The following is a 16,287-nucleotide window of genomic DNA, read 5'->3' on the forward strand; positions in this document are numbered from 1 at the left end:
GCAGAGAGCTGTGAGAGACGGAGACACAGCTATTCTCTTTATTATCTTCCTCGGTGGTGGGTTTGTGTATCAGGGTTCAGATAGGAGGGAGGCAGGGGACCTATCTGGCCCCATCACTAGTAATCTTATTGGCTGTGGTCCAATTCTCTACCCTCCTTCTACCCTGTGGTCTGGGTTGGAATACTTCTACATTCTCTTCTCATGGATTAGTGTCAAAATAGAGTTTCCACCCTATTCTTACACCAGTCCTACATTCCTCTGTAGACCACCAGGGGGAGTAAATGAGTGCACACTCCTGGCACAAAAGCACTGTAAAGAATCACTGTAAATGTACTGTACTGTGTATTCACAGTTTTGTTCATCTATCTGTGTGTCTGTGTGTGTGTGTGTGTGTGTGTGTGTGTGTGTGTGTGTGTGTGTGCGTGCGTGCGTGCGTGCGTGCGTGCGTGTGTGCGCGTGTGTGTTGGCAGTGCTGCTGTGTGTGGACCCTGGGAGTGTGGAGCACAGTCGTAGGGTTATGTCTGGTCCGCGCCTCTCTGTGGGCTCCACTCTTCAGTACATTTGCAACCAGGGCTACAGCCTCTCCGGAAACAGCCTTCTCACCTGCCACAACCGTGGCTCCGCCGGCCCAAAGTGGAGCGAGAGGCTACCCAGATGTGTCCGTATGTACCCTGGCCTCTATCCTAAATACTCACACACATACACTGTACAACTATAATGAATAGTATTACAGCACATCACCCATCTGGATTGACAAAACAGCTTCAACTTTGTTCTTTCACTGTGACTTTTACCATCAGTTTGATTATTATGTCTTCTCTAACAGTGACTTTAGAGTCCTTTTAAGTTTCTCAAACGAAATGTTGCTAGAGACTTATTCTAAGTTCCATCCATGCTGCATTGCTTATTATACCATATTAAACTTTGTATGGCTCTCAAATAAAGTTCACTTTGTGCAGTTAATACAGAGCAAAGAGAGCAGTCCTTAAGAGGAAATGATGTTCATTATACAGCGGAGACCTATGAGCCCTGCAGGAGTCCAGGGGTCCCATCCTTCAGCGTCCTGAGCTCAGACAAACCCCTCTACCAGGCTGGGGAGACCTTGCGCTTCTCCTGCCTCAGTGGCCATGAGCTGCTGGGGGAGCCTGTCCTTCGCTGTGTCCACGGACACCCCTCACAGTGGAGCAGCCTTCCCCCTGTCTGCAGTGGTAATAATAATAATAATAATAATAATAATAATAATAGCTTAGATTTGTATAGCGCCTTTCTCAAACCCAAGGACGCTTAAAAGAAAGGAACTTCACAGTCCCCCTGTTAATGGAGTTGTATGTATGTCATTTATATCGTTGCACAACCCTTGAGCGCCCAAGTCCTGCTACTTTTCTTCTCTAATCACAAACCAGCATTCCCCTGGTAAAATGCTACAATAGATGATACAATAGCCGCCGAGGACCGAAGCTGGGCACTCTTGTCTTTATAGAATGTTTTAATGGTTGCACTTTGTTTGGAAATGTTACCCACATTTGCCCTGTATATGTCTCTGTGAGTGTTTCAACATCTGTGTTTGCTTAAGCTGTCTTTTCTTTTCTTCAAGCCAACCCACTAGAGTACATCAATGAACGCAGGTTAGATGGTAAGTGCAATCATGTTTGGAAAAGAATGTGCGGTAATCATAACAATCAGAGCAAAATATGTTTTTTGTTTACCTAAGAGCTAATAAAAAGATACAAGATACTCAACAGGGATGTCAAGTGTGCAACATTGGAGTGTATACAGTACAGTATCTCTATATGATTATACCACTAGTGTACTTAACCATTGGTATTGTCATGCCAAACTGTGACACTGCCAAAGTTAGCCCGGGCCATCAGCGGCCCATCAAAATCGAATCGTTCGAACGTTCGACGTGCGTTCCAGACTAATGGGCCAAATTCTGTCCGCCAGTTGCCAGTACAGACTTCAGAATGGACGGAGCAAACATAGCAGTAGCAGTCTTCATCCCAGTGGCCCTCATCGTGGTCCTCGTCATTGGGATCTACCTCTACTTTTCAAAGTAGGTTGAGTGTTGATGCAGTGGATAGATTCAGGATCTAGTTTGCGACTTGATGTATTTTTATGCGGTCCATGTCTTGTTGCTGCAAACTTAGGTTATATTATGTTTGATAATGTTGCATGGCTTTTTTTATATTTTTTTACTTCCTGGTTTTAAATTGTACTTTTATTAATGTAAGGTGACCTTGTGTGTCCAGAAAGACACCAATCAAATAAAATGTATTATTATTATTTATTAAGGTCATCCACAGTTCATTTTCTAAACGATAACAACGCGTACTAACATGTATTGTTATGTTGTATGTACAGTATGTGTTTGTGACGGTGTTTTGTTGGTTCTCTCTGCTATTCTGTAGGGTTCAGGGGAAATCTATGCGTCTACCCATGACCAACTCCTTACCGTACGACCACATCACAGGAGAAACAACGTTTGACAACTCTGTCTACGAGACTGCAGTAAGAAGTGATCAAGTTATAGTGGGCTTTTGCTGTGGATTATGAATCGAGAATCATAGATAGAACTTGCATTTTCAACACCCAATGCTTACAAACACATGTGCTGTACCTGACTTACAGTACCGTATAAATACCTGGGTTGGGGTGGGGTTTGAAGGAGGGAGTAATGGTCCTAACCAAGTAATGGAGGGATAGTCGGTGTATTCGCCCATTAGCTTTTACTTGCCTGTTGAGATTCGGCTACCCAAAACCAGGTTGAATTGAGCTGCAGTCATTCGTGTCTGTATCTGAGATGAGATGATGCACGTAAAGCGCCATCTGGGTTGCCAGATTGCAGGTTAATCCCCCAAATGTTAGTTACTGTTCAGTGATGTTATGGGAGCTGAGCAGAGTGGTGTAAAGCTGTTCTCCACTCACCTCCAGCTACTGACAAGGGCCATTTCATAATTTTCATTACACCTTATGGAGCCAGAATATGTCCCAGGTAATTGGTTGAAATCAAAATGGTAATGTCACAATTGGTCTTGTGTGTTTGTACCACTCCGCTCTTTACTGTGTGGTTGCTGCTAAAACATCATGAAGATGAGACCCTATTGTTCCCACTTAATAATACCAGCCATCCTTCTAACCCACACATTCAACACGTTCAATAACTAATTGTCTGTTTATTCTTTCCTTCACAACTGGACTCCTGAAGAACAGTGAGGTGAGACCACTTTCTACTGCATCCTGCTACATTACACTGTAGCATTAGGTTACATCATGCAAATTGTGTCTGTGTGAATATCCGTCTTTAGTTCAATTCCAAACCTCACAGTGTACCGTAGCTGAGCAGTGTATAGATCTGAAAGGTCTCCCCATCACCCTGACAGTCTAAAACCGACTAGAACTATAGAACCTACTGGGACTATAGAACCGACTGGGACTATAAATCAGAATCTGATTCTGTGGCCTGAACCTACAAAGCTGTGGTCATAAGACTAAAGCCCATAGTGAGGTTGAGCGTCTTTAAGTAGGGTAGCCAGGAAGGGTGAACCCAATTCCAAGTCACCTCTCTCAAGTGAAAATTGCAATATCACACAGTTGTCTCAGTCACACAATCCACCTCCTCCTACACATTCCTTTGATATCTCTGTGATACTTCATTCAAAGAGACAATGGCGACCTTCGGTCAGACACTGAAGTAAAGCCTTTAAAATGTGTGAAACTGATTGATACTTCACATTGGTCATATCAGGGGATATGGTTTAACTCCAAATGAAAATGGGGTTGATATTATTGTTCTGACATTAATTATTCAAATAAATAAGATTATTGAGAGCTATTGCAATTGTTGGCACCACTGCCATGAAGTTGGTTCCTCCTTGTAACATGACTGCCAATCATACTGTAACAATGCACACCCTTGAGAATATTGTTGCTTCATTATTTAATTTTTGCACAATAAATAATATCTATTCACTGGAGGTATGGAGGTATGACAGGCTGATTCATCATTCTTTTCTTTGATTTTTCTGGCTGCCTTCAAATCTATCAAATGTTCTTTCGCAAATTCAGAAGGGCCGTCATGGCAGAACTGAGTTTCTGTCTTTCTGTGCGTGCCTTTAATGAAGAACTGTGTTCCTCTTTCCACAGGAGACACGAGAGTATGAGGTTTCTATTTAGAGACAGTCACGTGGTTCAGCGTGGAGAGATCTCAAGCCTGTTTGCCTTTTGGAAGGCTGTCTGTCTGCACTCCCCTTCCTTCCCTATCTGCTGAACATACAGCATCTCCCTACCCATGGAGGACCTCCCTCCGCCTTCTCCTCTCTGTCTGCTGAACATACAGCATCTCCCTGCCCATGGAGGACCTCCCTCCGCCTTCACCTCTCTGTCTGCTGAACAAGTCCCCTTGCCTATAAAAGATCTCCCTCCCTCCACCACCACTGCAACGACTGGGCCATATGATTATTTTTGTAGAGCTTTAACAAGCAACGGCCCAGCAGTAGTGTTTGTACAGTTTTTATCCTGTGGTCCAACCCTAAAGACTGTAGACTATAATATGGAATCTCAGAAAAGGGAAAGCAATGCAAGGGGAATCAATGCTGAGCTTGTACCTAAAACTCCCTCCTGTTATGTCCAAATATACTGCAGAATATTTTCTTTCCTTTTGTGACATTAGACAGCTTCTAACACCACAGAAGCGCTAGGTTGTTTAGCTGCAGTAGCAGTGATTAATGAGGTATCATGATAACTTGGTGGGCTCTTAGATTTAAACTTTTCCATTACAATGGATCATCAGAGGATTAATAGCTCTAAATTGAATTGTAAATCTTGACCCGCTCACAAACGTAAAAATGTATTCTTTTTTATGCATCCTCCTTTGGATTAAAAAATCTGAATGTGCCTTAAATTGAAGGCCCTTATTAAACAATGCTCATATGTATGTAACTATATTTAAAATACGTTGTTAGTGTTACATTATCACTTCATGTATTTTATATGGATGATAGATTAATAGAGTTACAGTAAAGCAAGACAAAAAAAGTATTTAATTTTTGCACATAATGTTGACTTTTTTGTTCACAATCTAACAGTGTTGTCAATGGAATGCTCATTAATTCAATTGGATTAACAAAAGATTTGATTAACAAAAAAAGTGCAAGCAAATGTGTATATTGCATTGGAATTGATCTTGTGTGGAAACTGGATTTTGAGGCTTAACAAGTATTGTGAAGTGTTCATACAGTTTAGCCACAGTTGTGATTGGGGACTATTCTCAAATGGATACTTTGTACTGATGCAACGCATTTATGTTTGATACAACAAAGATAGATGTATTAGGAGATTACATCACCATCAAACCCTCTTTTTTTTAAACATTGTCACATGAGAATATTTATTAGTGCAAGCTGGTGTGATGACAATGATGATCATTCTATAATCTATTTTTGATTCATTGTATATAGTATACAGATTAAGCCACTTCATGAACAAAACACATCTTCAATAAACACCATAACCTGATTTGTTTAATTTGTGTAAAACTTGCTTTTCTTAAGTCATGTATCTCAGGAAGGTAGGGTTAAATGAATGAATGATATCTTCAGGACAGAGGGAACAAGACATCAAGATGACGTAACAATAGAGCAGGTTTAAACCGGTTCAACTGACTGTATGCTTACCCAGCCAGACCTTCCTGGTTGGTATGAACCTTCCCTCGAGTCTACAGAGTTGCACTTTACGGCAGATGTTGAAACGTCTGTACATTGAAAAGCACTATCAGTTTAGACGGAGCACAGAGACTGAGTGAACTAAAAGCAGGAACCCATCTCAAATAGAGGACATTGTACTGCTCTGTCAGAAATGGAAGAAATTCAACAGGTTACTCGCAACAACCCTCTCATTGCTTGTGCAACAATAACAGCAACAACCCTCCCTTAGCTTGCGCAACAATAACAGCAACAACACACAGTGTTGTAAATGGGTAGACAGCTTTTTATTTAGAGATGATCAATTACTCTGTCAGAGGCAGAGAGAGAAGAGGAGGTTGGTGTGTGTGCAGGCCATTAAAGCCCTGATCCCTACAGAGCCGTTTCAGCACTTTATCATCAAATCTTTATGGTCTTTGCTAATCTCAAGGCTAAACTGAGCTAATTAATGTATTACTTTACACCTCTATTCTCCTTTTTTATCACTCCTAAGTACTTGTCTCCCCTCCATGGTGCAGTTAGCAGTCAATACACTTCACATCAGATTCACTTCATGTTTCAGGAAATGCAGTATGTTGTTCCATGTAATATAACTGCATATTAACAACAGTGGTGCAAAGGGCCTCAACCTCTCCGTCAAACCCTCTTCTGTGCTGTTCTTTATTCATTCCAGGTGATGACACAGTAGTACGAGAACTGTGAGAATATTCTTAGATTATGAACTGATCTGTATCATACAGTAGTACTGTAGTGGGCTGTGATGCAGGCTAATCTAAATGGAAACCTTCCTTTATTAAATATAAGTGCTTACATATCTGATTACATTTCTGACACAATGTTGTATCTACTGTCTGTGATGCTGATATCTGAGGTCTTAATACAGGACCTGTGGAGTGGAATTACCTGTTTTTTATGTGTTGGTCACAGTGTTGTGGAGGCCTTTTTTCAGGTGATATTCATCACAGAGCTCCTGTAAAGATTGATACACACTTCTCCTCTCTCCCAACCAAAAAGTGATTTGCTCCCCAGCGTTGCCCCCAACGCAATTAGCATTGCCTAGCATTTAGAAAACATTTTTAAAATTAAAAGATGTTAGATGATGTTCAATGATGTTCATCATCATTTTAGACAGGATTGAAAGTTTTTGGATTATGAATGATTAACCTATTCCATATTGCTTCTTGCACTCAATCAAGCTCTATTCAGAAAATGTGTGCTCTCCTAGTTGTTTCTGACTTGACACTCTCAACCGGAAATTAGTGTTATTGTAATACAGCCATTATCTCCTTCTCCGAACACATTTTTGACATATCCCAGGCAGTGCTGAGGGGGTGGTGGAACTCTTTCATTCTCTTAGCAGTATTTTCCTCTCTGCATTACTTACATACGCCAGCACTCAAGTGTTTACCCTGGTTGCCATCATTCAGATGGTTTCCTAAGGGCTGGGTTCTTGTGTTTTATATCTCCATCTTTTCATGGATTTCTCTTCCTGTATATAATATTCTTGACTTAAACAAACCGTATCTGAGTGGTTCTGAACAGTACCTGAGTATGCTCCATTACTCTGCTTTCAGTTTCCTGTCATATTCTAACCATGTGTGAGCTCTCAAATACTGTGTCTTTGCATTTCCCATCTATTCTGCATGGTTCATACCATCACACTGGGTAAGATTGCCCACCTCTGATGTACAATGAGAAAAGTGATGACTAGGTCCAAAATCGGTTGTTCTGTTTGCCACAGTGCTGCTGAGTCAGCATTGCATTTTCTCATTCAGAGCGACATTCTGTGAGATTTGCTTTTCTTATATCAAATTCTACCTTCCATTCTCCATTACAGGACCTTCTCACCCCTCTCTCCAGCCTTGATAGGAGAGAATCTAGAAGGAAAGGCAATTTGGAGCTGCATTAACCCAGACTTGGCCTCTGACCTGCACCAAGGCATTATGCCCCATACAGTAAAAGCTGTACTGCTGCTGAACTGGAGATAACACTGTTGACCATGACACACACACACACACACACACACACAACCCTGGGGGACTCCTTCACCTGCTGACCTCACACAGAGGAAAGGATTATCACACACTGTGGAGGGAGTGCCAGAACATCCCACTGACCTTGTTCTTGAAGTTACCTCTCTTTCATGCTGCTTTGCTTTTGGATCCAGTTTATATCTACACAAGCTGGTAACACTGACAAAAAGGGATTGGACATCAGCAAGTACTTTACTTTGCAATTCTCATTGTAAACTGACTGACCACATTACTAAGTATCCGCTCATTGGCAACAGTCAAATAGAAGAATCTTGGCTTGTTCAAGAATCTTTTGGATCATAAGAGTCAACTAAATATAATACATATTTTCAATGTTAACTTTATTATTTTGCATGGGCCATCAGGTGCTCACTTGGAAAGTTGTGTTGTCATTGCTTGCAGTAGGCTCAGTGACAGGTGAGTTTCTGTCTCAGTGGCAAGATAGTATTTTTTCTGGAAAACCTCAGGGTTTTTCAATTGTGGAAGTGTTATTATTCTTTTTGTTGTGTCACCTACCATTTCACTTTGTACTTCCTTTTTCTCTGTCAAAAACTTATGGGAAAGCACTGAATAATGTAAGAGAAAAGCTTACCTAACTTATTCAGTAACAAAATGTCCAGTGTGTAAATGGCCTACAGCTGAATTGAGGTTGAAACAACAGTAGGAACCACACCCTAGGGAAGTTCAGAAGCACTGCGCAGGTGCTTTCAATTAAAGGGATAGTTTCGGGTTTTTCGATGTTCAACCTAATTTCCACTTAATTTGAGTACTTGTGAGGCTTTTGTATGCTTTTCCAGATACTTTTTCGCTCATAATTCCATTCTTTGGATGGCTCCTAAAACATCATTTAGTCTTCAGGGATTCTTTAGAAGAATATTAATAGGAAATATTCTGTCTGTGGCTTTTGAATAGAATGGACTAGCTACTTCAACTGAATCACTATGTTTGTGTTGTTCCCCTCAAATGAGCAACAAGTTGCATGCTCCAGTGTGCGGACGTAAAATAGAATATTGCAAAATACTAAAGCTATTCTCAGTTCAAATAATAACATTGTTTTCATATAGATATGTGTATAGCCCACAAAGATATGAGATGCTGTAGATTTTTAATATTCATACGTATAGTGTACAGATTATCCAATTCATGTACACTGGTATGGCTAAGTGCCCTAGAGCCAGCTAAAGGTCAAGGATGGAAATATGATTGAAAAAAAATGTCTGGATGAGCCTACAACACTTGAGGTTTAACATTGAAAAACCTTAACTATCCTTTTAAAGCCGGTCTAAACTTGGCGTTGCAAGTGAGTTTACATACACACTAGAAATCACGTACAAGTGGCCCTACCTGTCTCACCATAGTCACTTCTACTTCTTACAAGGACACTGATTCCTCATTCCTAATACAGATGTTCTCAGAACCAGCTTTTTGGGGGGGTTGCCGAACAATTGAATTAATAAATAAGCAATATCGATATACACACAACATTTGAACTTAAAAGCCTTTATTAAGACACCAGTACCATTATATTTATAAACAGTTCGCTATGAATTATCAAACCACATGAATGGGATTACATTGTGTAGCATAATCAATACATTGCAGGCTGTTTAATAATATAATTCAACCCATGCAACATAGAACAAAACAAACAATAGCAGATCAGAAATATTGCACCACCTGATTTTAACTTAAGCTAGTTAATTAGTTTGGATAGAATTATAGTTAATCGAGTAGTTGAGGTATGGACAAGACGGTGTAAAAACATGCAAGACTGTTAAAATGCCTCAAGGCACCTCATGACTACAGTTTTTAGTGACATTATCGCAATGATACAGTTTAAAACTCTCTCACACTCTTTTTGGAAACCCCATTTTTTTCTTTTTCTTTTACAGCCCTGTTATAGCGGACCGAATATATACTTATATATATTATGAAATTATGTGGTAACAAATGGTACAGTACATCAGGGTACTACATGTCACATAGGCTTGTGCCAGTGAATCATAATTAATATGCAATTATCAATTGTACCACAAACACAATCCTACTGACAGCCCCAAGTACTGTGAATAAGAGGATACATTATAACAACTCATAGTTCATAAAGATTATGATGAAAACACATATTGGGAGAAGGTTGGATTTAGTCATTAGTATTATTATTAACTATTAATTTAGCTAAGCACACTAACTAACCCTACTTTTCCCCAATCCCAAAACTCTATAATACAAATACTCATTGCCTTACTATACGGAAATCCTCATTCCACTGAAGGCGGTTTCACACTAGAATTTTTGCCTGGGGTAAAACTGTAATAAAACAATGCGTGGGAGTGTTAAAAATCAGTTACCCAGAACTACTGTGATGTCATGTATTCCTCTGACGAACAAGGGGAGCAACAGGGTGAACCTGTGACTCCACCCATAGGAAAATAGCATAGGCCTAATGTGAAAACACCTTCCTCGGGAGAAGAAAGGGAATCTCAAATCCCTGTGTTACCTCAAAATGCACTACATTGTAGTGAACAACAAAAAGTTTCATTGAAACAACTGGCATCTGCCTTATGACGGCAAATGATTCTTACATAAACTGGACTGTCTGACTGACAGTGTTTCTGAACATCACCACCTGCACCTACAGGGGTGCAGATCGGGCAAGGAGGCGTTTCCCCTTCAGGATTCGCCGAACCTAAATGAAAAAAGAGGCTCATTGTTACAATACAATTTACACTACAATTTACTGTTGAGTTGCATGCGTTTAGTTCCCACAGTGTGGCCTGAACACTACGATACCGTACATAACAGTAACAATAACTGCTATTAGGGGTGAGACAAGGGCTTGTAAATTGCGACCCAAATGGTCCCATATGCTCCTGAATATTTGGCAGTGTGGCCTTTTTTGAAAACATCTGGGTCCTGCTTATGGTGATCTCATTGTGCTGTACAGATGTGAACATCTGGGTCCTGCTTATGGTGATCTCATTGTGCTGTACAGATGTGATCACTATATGAAACATCTGGGTCCTGCTTATGGTGATCTCATTGTGCTGTACAGATGTGATCACTATATGAAACATCTGGGTCCTGCTTATGGTGATCTCATTGTGCTGTACAGATGTGATCTCATTGTGCTGTACAGATGTGATGCTTATGGTGATGTCATTGTGCTGTACAGATGTGATGCTTATGGTGATGTCATTGTGCTGTACAGATGTGATCACTACATGCTGATTCATGAGCGTTGTTCAGTGTCACCAAATAAACATACATGACATGGGAATATTGACCTGATCTCCCACAAGGCTTTCAGGAACCACCTGGACAGGCATCTCATTGTCCATGTTCTTGGAGCTGGGATCAGCACCTCTCCTCATTAGTAGCTTCACGGCATCCAGCCGAGCTACATGACCATCCAGAGCACTGACCATGTGCAGTGCTGTGTTTCCACTGAAGGCCTGTTAGAGGCATAAACAGGGTTCAATTACCTGATGACCCATGAGAAGATGGGAACAGTTTTGAAGTATGATATAATGCCTGACCACCATGCATCTTTCAGGTCAATCAAATAATACACACCACCAGCTGCAAGACAAATAAAGGGATATCACCACCATATTTCCACCTCAGCTAACTTACCTTGACATTGACAACAGATAAAGAGTCAGGCTGGTCTAAGAAGAGACGTAACAGCTCCACATTCGCCTCCTGGGAGGCCATGTGCAGTGAGGTGCACCCACTTTTAAGATCCTGTTAGAACAGGACACAGACACAGTACACTGGTCAAAATCTGACTGTGTGTGTGTGTGTAAGCAATTGATTTAAGCCCCCTGTTTGTGAGCTCACCTTTGTCCCATAGGAGGCTCCCATGAGCAACAGAGTGGTAACACACTCTGCTAGCATTTTCCTCCTTTGCATCAGCTCCATTTTCTGGGGTGAATATGGATTTGTCATGCGGTCCATCTCTCGAACCACAGCATTGTGTGATTGGACTGCTGTCTGAAGTGGTGTTTGGCCTGAGGAAAGGCAGAAGGATATTGGTCACTTATAATTAGTCACAATCACAGGACAAAAGCCAAAGCCCAACACAGACTTAAATAACTTTAGTAGAGGTTTGGTGCTACTAATTCATATCAAGTAAATCACAGCTAGCTGAACTATATAAACCATTTCAATACACATGATTTTCATTGTGAAGAATTGTATAATTACAATGTTTTGCCATTCGTGAAATGCTAGACTACACAAAATGTCTTCAAATTGTACAAATTGAATACCTTGCGCATTAACCCTTCGACACTCAAAGCACAGATATGCTAGCCTGGTGCTAGTGGTCATGGCAATTGCCCGAGGATGTCCATGCCAGGTCTTAAAAGCACTCACCATCAAAGTTCACTGCTTCAACATTCACCTGCTTCCCTCCACCTTTTAGGGCTTTATGGATGGCCTACGAGAAGAACAAATATTTTTGAAAATAAAATAAAAATAGGGATCTAATCTGGGTACTGTGGCAGAAAGGTTTGATGTCCATTCCAACATGTACTAGTGTGAATGCACAAATGTCTATTGCACAGAATAAAACATCACCAACTGTAAGAAATAATCATATCATAACATATAAAATCATAATAATATGGATGTATGTATGATGTGGCAGAGTGCCATACAATAAGCACTTTAAAAAAAAAAGAATAGTAGTACAATAGTACAAACTTAATAACACAAAGAAATCAAAACAATACAGAAAAAATAATGTATTAGATAATTATTAATTAATTTTAAAACGGTTAAATAAAGTAGATTAATTATAAGAAGAAAACAAATACTATGAGTAAAAACAGTTGTGCAGTTCAGAAACGTATTATTATACGATACTCAAACTGTCAGCCCTAGAAAATTACTTTTTAGTATTAACAATACTGTATGTCCCTAGGTTTCACTGTTGGAATTTTTTGCCTTAGGCTTATAATGAGTGCTTCCTCATGAGTATCAGAACTTCCTCATAACAGCAGCCAATCACAGGCCCTTTGCTCAGAAAATAACTGGGAGAAAAAAATCCCCTTCTAACTGGTTATACAACAGATGTCCTTTTGATTAGAGTTTAGGGCAAACGTGTTGCAGTCATCAAACATTAACTTTAGAACAGAACATGGCAGGCAATGCTCTCAATGTTAATGCCTGTTTATAGGTCACTCAACAGATAACACAACTGCTACTGCCAAAAACGGCCACTGAAAATGTGAGACCATGACTGCATTCACAGAGATTCACATAAGCAGGTACACTTGCGCTGTTAAAATGTGACATGCCTATTTTTCCTCTAAAATCATGTATGAATGTTAGCATAATGCTTGCATTATGTCATCAATGATGTTATCATTTGGTTGCTTTCAACATGCCTCTTATGTAAAATTAAACCTCTGTGAGCGAAATGAAATGCCCTTGTGCATTGTTTACCTAGATGCGAATTGTATTTAGTTATGACACACACACCATCATGTGAAAGTGTAGGAATGGGCTAACCTGAAGAGTGAGATTGTGGCCCTTCTCTGCACACACATGCAAAGGTGAGCGTCCCCAGCAGTCAGCTGTGTTCACCTGTGCACCTAGGGCCAACAGGTCCTGAACAATCAGGTGTTGATCGGCTGCAATGCTGACTTGAAGGGCAGTCTGAATAAAAGACAAGAACACCATTCCTTTGTCATAGATTATGATTACAACTGTGAATATGGCACACTGGTGCCCAAATCCAAACTGGCCCCCTTGCCCCAGGTGTGTGTAAAGGAACGGTAGAGTTATAACCATATAGCTGATATATATCCTTTCAGAGCTACTAGGTGTTGGGCCATTTAGAACTGGACATTGGACAAAGTCATACTCCATTTCATAACATCTCCATAACTGTCTCCAGTTGTGTAGCTACTGAACATAATATGTGTAATATTATGTGTGAATAAAGTGTGCATACCTGACCATTGTGTTCCTTTATATCCAGCATACCAATGTCTGCCATCTTACGGGCAAGCACAATGGCTACAGCTCTTCTACCCTGCGCCACAGCTACATGTAGGAATCTGTCAACCACAAGAAACAAGCTGGATGGAGGAAGTAGTATAGTATATAGTATAAGTAGTATAGTATAAGTTGTATAGTGACCAGCAACCCTGGTCCAGAGTGGTCATTCTGTGACAACATAGAACACTAATGTCCATGAAAGTGAAGAAAAAAAATCAGAAATTTTTAGAGTGTTATGTCTGTATAATTATTTTCAAGTGAACAAAGTAATCCATCAAAAGTAAGACATGTTGATGAATACTCATTACGCACGTGTCCCCATCTTCATCTTGCGCAGTGACCAACCCAGGGACAAGACCTGCCAATCTCTCCTCTTCTTGTTGTATTTGCCATTGAAAGAAGGACATCTGAGACAGTGGTGGAGCACTGTTTGGTGGCTGGGTTGTGGGAGGCTGGCAGACATGAGGGTTTTCAGGGCGAGGAGGAGAATAGTTGGTGATGCTGGGATTCATTTGGGCAGAATTGCTTATCGGATGAGGTCTGGCTCTTGATATGTTCTCTTGAACGCACTTTGCTTTCGTAGACACAAATCCATGTGTGAAGTTACCAACATCCAGAGTGCTTCCCTCAGAAGAGCTCAAATTCTGAAAGGAGTGTGTGACAGATAGTTAAGCTATAGTTCACGCTAAATAGGAATGTACTGTATCTTATTTTCCACTACCAATGCGATCATCAATCTACACAGACACACTGATACATGCATGAAAGTTATGTCAACTTCAGAAGAACATCTGTCATTCAGACTTGAGTCACTATAGTCTTAGACTCTGGCAGTGAACACCCTAAATTCCTGACTGCACTATTTGGGTTTGTTTATTCACTGGAGGCTCGAACTGATCTTACAGTTTTGTACTAGATTTTTTTTTATGTAGTAAGGAACTGTAATTTATAGACACAGGCCTGGCTAACCCTAACACCAGGGAGGCAGAATGTTTGTTTTTGCTTCCTTAGATACTTCATAGCCTTGTTTTATTATTGGGTAACACTTTATTTGAAGGTTGTGTAGATATAACAACATAAATAAAACATGCATAACACATTCATGACAGTTTAACATTCATAAACTTCATAATCCAATCGTTTTATCAACTTGTGGGAAATCGGATCAGAACGCGAGCAGCCTGTGCACAAAAAAAGGATATAGGCCTATTTATATATTTACCTGGACGTTCTGGTTGCCAAAGCGCATCTGCATTATGAGCTGTTTTACTGTGTTCTTCACTCGCACACCTTGGGAAAACGCAATTGGCACCGAGCCACTCATGGAAAACTCTACAAAGGGTATAAACATGACTGGTGAGAATATGTAAAACATTCATCCATAGCGGATTGTTGTGCACACTATCCTACTTAATGGAATAGAGTTTATTAATCCCGAAGGGGAAATTCATTTTCAGGTCATTTCAATTAGAGTATTTTCGTCTTTCATAAAAAGAAAAAGAAAAACATGAGTCGTTCTACAAGCCCCACACCAAGAAAATCTAGTTTTTAAAGTTCAGATAAAGTGGCTAGGTTCTATTTAATAACAAATAAGATTATTTATTGTATATAAATAGAAGAGTATTGGCTCCTACGCTGTTCTCAATAAACAGTCAAATATGTTCGTCCAGAACTGTTAATAGGCATGAATTGAATATAGGGAAAATACAACAACTTAAACGGGTTCATGTCATTTACCGTTCTCGCTCCCGTGGCTGCCTCCTGGGTGAGTAGAGAAATCACAAGCAGCATTGCTCCAGCTTCTGTCCAACTCGTTTGACGAGCAGGAAGAGTAGTCGTCGGGTTCATTTGGTGAAGAATTCAAGAAAACATTCTCCAAATACACAGGGCTCGCCATGAAGCTAACCGTTGGATTCACAGGATTCAGACTGTCAGTCATTCTGTCGATGATCATGTTGTCACAAGACCTATCCAAGTTCAATGTGATTTCGTTCAGTCGTTGGGCATACACACCTTCCGCTAACTCAGCTTGATTTGCGCAACAGGGAGGCTGGCCGTGATGACACGGGGTGGGTGGAGGGAGGCGGTTGTCGTCACTATTGTCACCATACATTATAGCAGCTTTATTTGCAGTGAATCAATCTAAGGCCACCCTTTAATGTGCATCTTTGGAGTTAGCCCATGATATGGCTATAAATGCTGTATTTGCCAAGAGTACGGATAAAAGTTATTGTTGCAAATGATTGCAACATTTGCCCAGAGTGGAACTAGTTCCAGTGTTTAGGATTACGAAGGTCCTAATTGTAATTTTACAAATAAGTGTTGCTAAGGGTCATTTTATTTTCACTGTCTATGGCGAATTATGACCAGAGAATATCATATACACAACTCAACGGCTTGCATCTGCTGGCTTGCATCTAATGATTTAGATGTTCCATTGACACCGTTGGAACATTGAACATTTGACCTATGATCGTTTCGTGTCCTGGCTGGGTAGAAGTGGAATGTCCTGCTGACTCGGTGGATAGAAAATATAATAACCA

At 40.4% G+C, this 16,287-nt stretch overlaps 2 protein-coding genes across 3 annotated transcripts in view; one reads left to right on the forward strand and one right to left on the reverse strand.

Annotated features, from left to right (window-relative positions):
* LOC308154098 (seizure protein 6 homolog) overlaps positions 1–4,173 on the forward strand; it is a gene marked incomplete at both ends in the record, with an annotated part of 52,976 nt that extends 48,803 nt beyond the window's left edge. The window contains 6 exons of the mRNA XM_080527276.1: positions 471–662; positions 1,014–1,208; positions 1,595–1,633; positions 1,945–2,053; positions 2,409–2,508; positions 4,144–4,173. Of these exons, the coding sequence (XP_080383402.1) occupies positions 471–662; positions 1,014–1,208; positions 1,595–1,633; positions 1,945–2,053; positions 2,409–2,508; positions 4,144–4,173 (665 nt within the window). The remainder of the gene's footprint in view (positions 1–470; positions 663–1,013; positions 1,209–1,594; positions 1,634–1,944; positions 2,054–2,408; positions 2,509–4,143) is intronic.
* Positions 4,174–9,216: 5,043 nt separating this feature from the next.
* Positions 9,217–15,727, reverse strand: nfkbiz (nuclear factor of kappa light polypeptide gene enhancer in B-cells inhibitor, zeta). Of its 2 annotated transcripts, none has more exons than XM_080525075.1 (10): positions 15,482–15,727; positions 14,967–15,076; positions 14,057–14,388; positions 13,698–13,803; positions 13,253–13,399; positions 12,113–12,176; positions 11,576–11,745; positions 11,369–11,479; positions 11,020–11,187; positions 9,217–10,421 (listed from the first exon to the last, which is right to left on the reverse strand). In XM_080525075.1, exons 1-10 carry the CDS (start codon positions 15,696–15,698, stop codon positions 10,368–10,370), a joined length of 1,479 nt encoding a protein of 492 aa, XP_080381201.1. In that variant the 5' UTR covers positions 15,699–15,727; the 3' UTR covers positions 9,217–10,367. The 2 variants fall into 2 exon arrangements, with proteins under 2 accessions (XP_080381201.1, XP_080381200.1); XM_080525074.1 differs by having other exon boundaries at positions 11,001–11,187.
* Positions 15,728–16,287: the final 560 nt, after the last annotated feature.

Source organism: Nansenia antarctica (assembly GCF_963989245.1).
Source record: "Nansenia antarctica genome assembly, chromosome: 3".
Taxonomy (NCBI): Eukaryota; Metazoa; Chordata; class Actinopteri; order Argentiniformes; family Microstomatidae; genus Nansenia; species Nansenia antarctica.